Source organism: Otolemur garnettii, unplaced genomic scaffold, assembly GCF_000181295.1.
Source record: "Otolemur garnettii isolate 467f Iridium unplaced genomic scaffold, OtoGar3 scaffold00153, whole genome shotgun sequence".
NCBI lineage: Eukaryota > Metazoa > Chordata > Mammalia > Primates > Galagidae > Otolemur > Otolemur garnettii.
In genome coordinates, this window is record NW_003852548.1 from 2,612,552 (window position 1) to 2,614,495 (window position 1,944).

Sequence of the window (1,944 nt, forward strand, 5' to 3'; positions counted from 1 at the left end):
AAAAAAAAAAAAAAGGCATAAATATCATATCATTGACTCTCAGGTGTCCATTTTTTCATATCTGCAACATCTTAAAATTCAGATGCATCTTACAATATGTCTCAGAATTTCATTGGTAGCATTTTCTGCCTTGTTGTTGGCATGTAAAATCGTGGTCCATCTTGTCATCATTAGGATCCTACAATTTATGAAATGCATAAGATATAGCTTTTATCTCCCCTCCCATCTTTTCAACTACACATGGTGGCACTTGACACACTCCCTTCCATACCATACTTTTATATTTACATATCTTGGAAGGCTTTCTCTAACAGTATGTAGCTTAGACCCTGGTAGAATGCTATTGTGTAAATGCACCTAAGTTAACCAGTCCCCTACCAACGGACATTTTGGTTCTTCCCAATCACTTGCTATTTTAAAAACAATGTCGCAGCAAACCTGGTAGTTCAATTATAAACATGTTATTTCACTCTTTTTGTTATATAGCTTGTGGGCTAAGTCCCCACAGTACAGTGCCTGAGTATGAGAATGTATGCATTGATAATTTAATGAACATTTTCAAATCTCCTTTGGAGAGAAAGCAATAGATTGGTCAGAGCAGTTTGAAGGGTCCAGTTACTCAGTTCCTGCCATATTTGCAAGCATCAGCATTAGAGAAGTTGGCAATCTAGGATTAGGGAGCAGGGGAGAGTCTATCTCTGCAGAGAAGAACTCTCCCCCCAGTCAATAACCTTCCCTGTCCTGCCTAGGCCTCCTGGACACCATGCACAGCATAGTCTTATGGATGGGTACTGCATGTTCAACCACGTGGCTTTGGCTGCCCGCTATGCTCAACAGAAGCACGGCATCCAGAGGTCAGCAGCAGAGGGCGGGTGTGATGGGATGGTATGGGGTGTGGTATCCTAGTCTGGGCTCTTCCCCCATATTTACCTTTATCCCCTTGCAGAGTCCCCTTTCTCTCCTACTCACAGGGTCCTTATTGTGGATTGGGATGTACACCATGGTCAAGGAACACAGTTCATCTTCAACCAGGACCCCAGGTATACCCCAAGTCCCACCCCCAGCCACCTACCACCCTTATAGGCCCAGTCAGAAAGGTCAGGAGAGAGGAGATACATTCTCATTCATTGGGCCTGCCCTGAGACCACAGTCTATGCTGCTCTATGTGTCTTCTGTCTCCTAATTTCATTCTGAGGCAGGGACTATTGGGTTCTCCCTTTCACAGAGGGAGAACTAGGCTTCCAGGTTAAGAGGTCACACAGAAGAATTAATAGAGACAGGATTTGGCCCAGGCAGCGCCTGTGGCTCAGTGAGTAGAGTTCTGGCCCCATATACCGAGGGTGGCGGGTTCAAACCCGGCCACAGCCAAATGCAACAAAAAAACAGCCGGGCATTGTGGTGGGCGCCTGTGGTCCCAGCTACTTGGGAGGCTCAGGCAAGAGAATCACCTAAGCCCAGGAGTTGGAGGTTGCTGTGAGCTGTGTTACACCACAGCACTCTACCGAGGGTGATAAAGTGAGACTCTGTCTCTAAAAAAAAAAGGCGTAGAAACAATGAGTAATCTAGTTGTAACAAGCAGGCTGAGCCCCCAAAGTCTCTAAAGATGCCACGGCACTCTACGGAGGGCAACAGAATGAGACTCTGTCTCTAAAAATAATGATAATAAAGATAATACACTGCCTAATGGAATAATCCACATGTTATTTGGCAACTTGCTTTAAACTTAACAGCATATGGTGGACACCTCTCTATGTTAGTGCCTCTCATTCTTTATAATATTCCACTGTATGACTGCACCTCTGGTCACTTAACCCTGGGACAATCAAGATGTTTCTCAGTTTTTGCTATTACTAGCAATTCTGCTGTGAATAGTCTTGTAAATAAATAATATTGCACTTCTCTGAGTATAGCTGTAGGATGAACTTCTATTTTTTTTTTTTTTTT

The 1,944-nt window shown here is 43.9% G+C and overlaps 1 protein-coding gene across 2 annotated transcripts in view; it reads left to right on the top strand.

Annotated features, from left to right (window-relative positions):
- Positions 1-1,944, top strand: part of HDAC6 (histone deacetylase 6) — a 27,715-nt gene that overhangs the window by 5,949 nt on the left and 19,822 nt on the right. For both annotated transcript variants that reach the window (XM_023519031.1, XM_012811321.2), the window contains exons 9-10: positions 750-854; positions 972-1,040. In XM_023519031.1, coding sequence (XP_023374799.1) covers positions 750-854; positions 972-1,040 — 174 coding nt within the window. The remainder of the gene's footprint in view (positions 1-749; positions 855-971; positions 1,041-1,944) is intronic.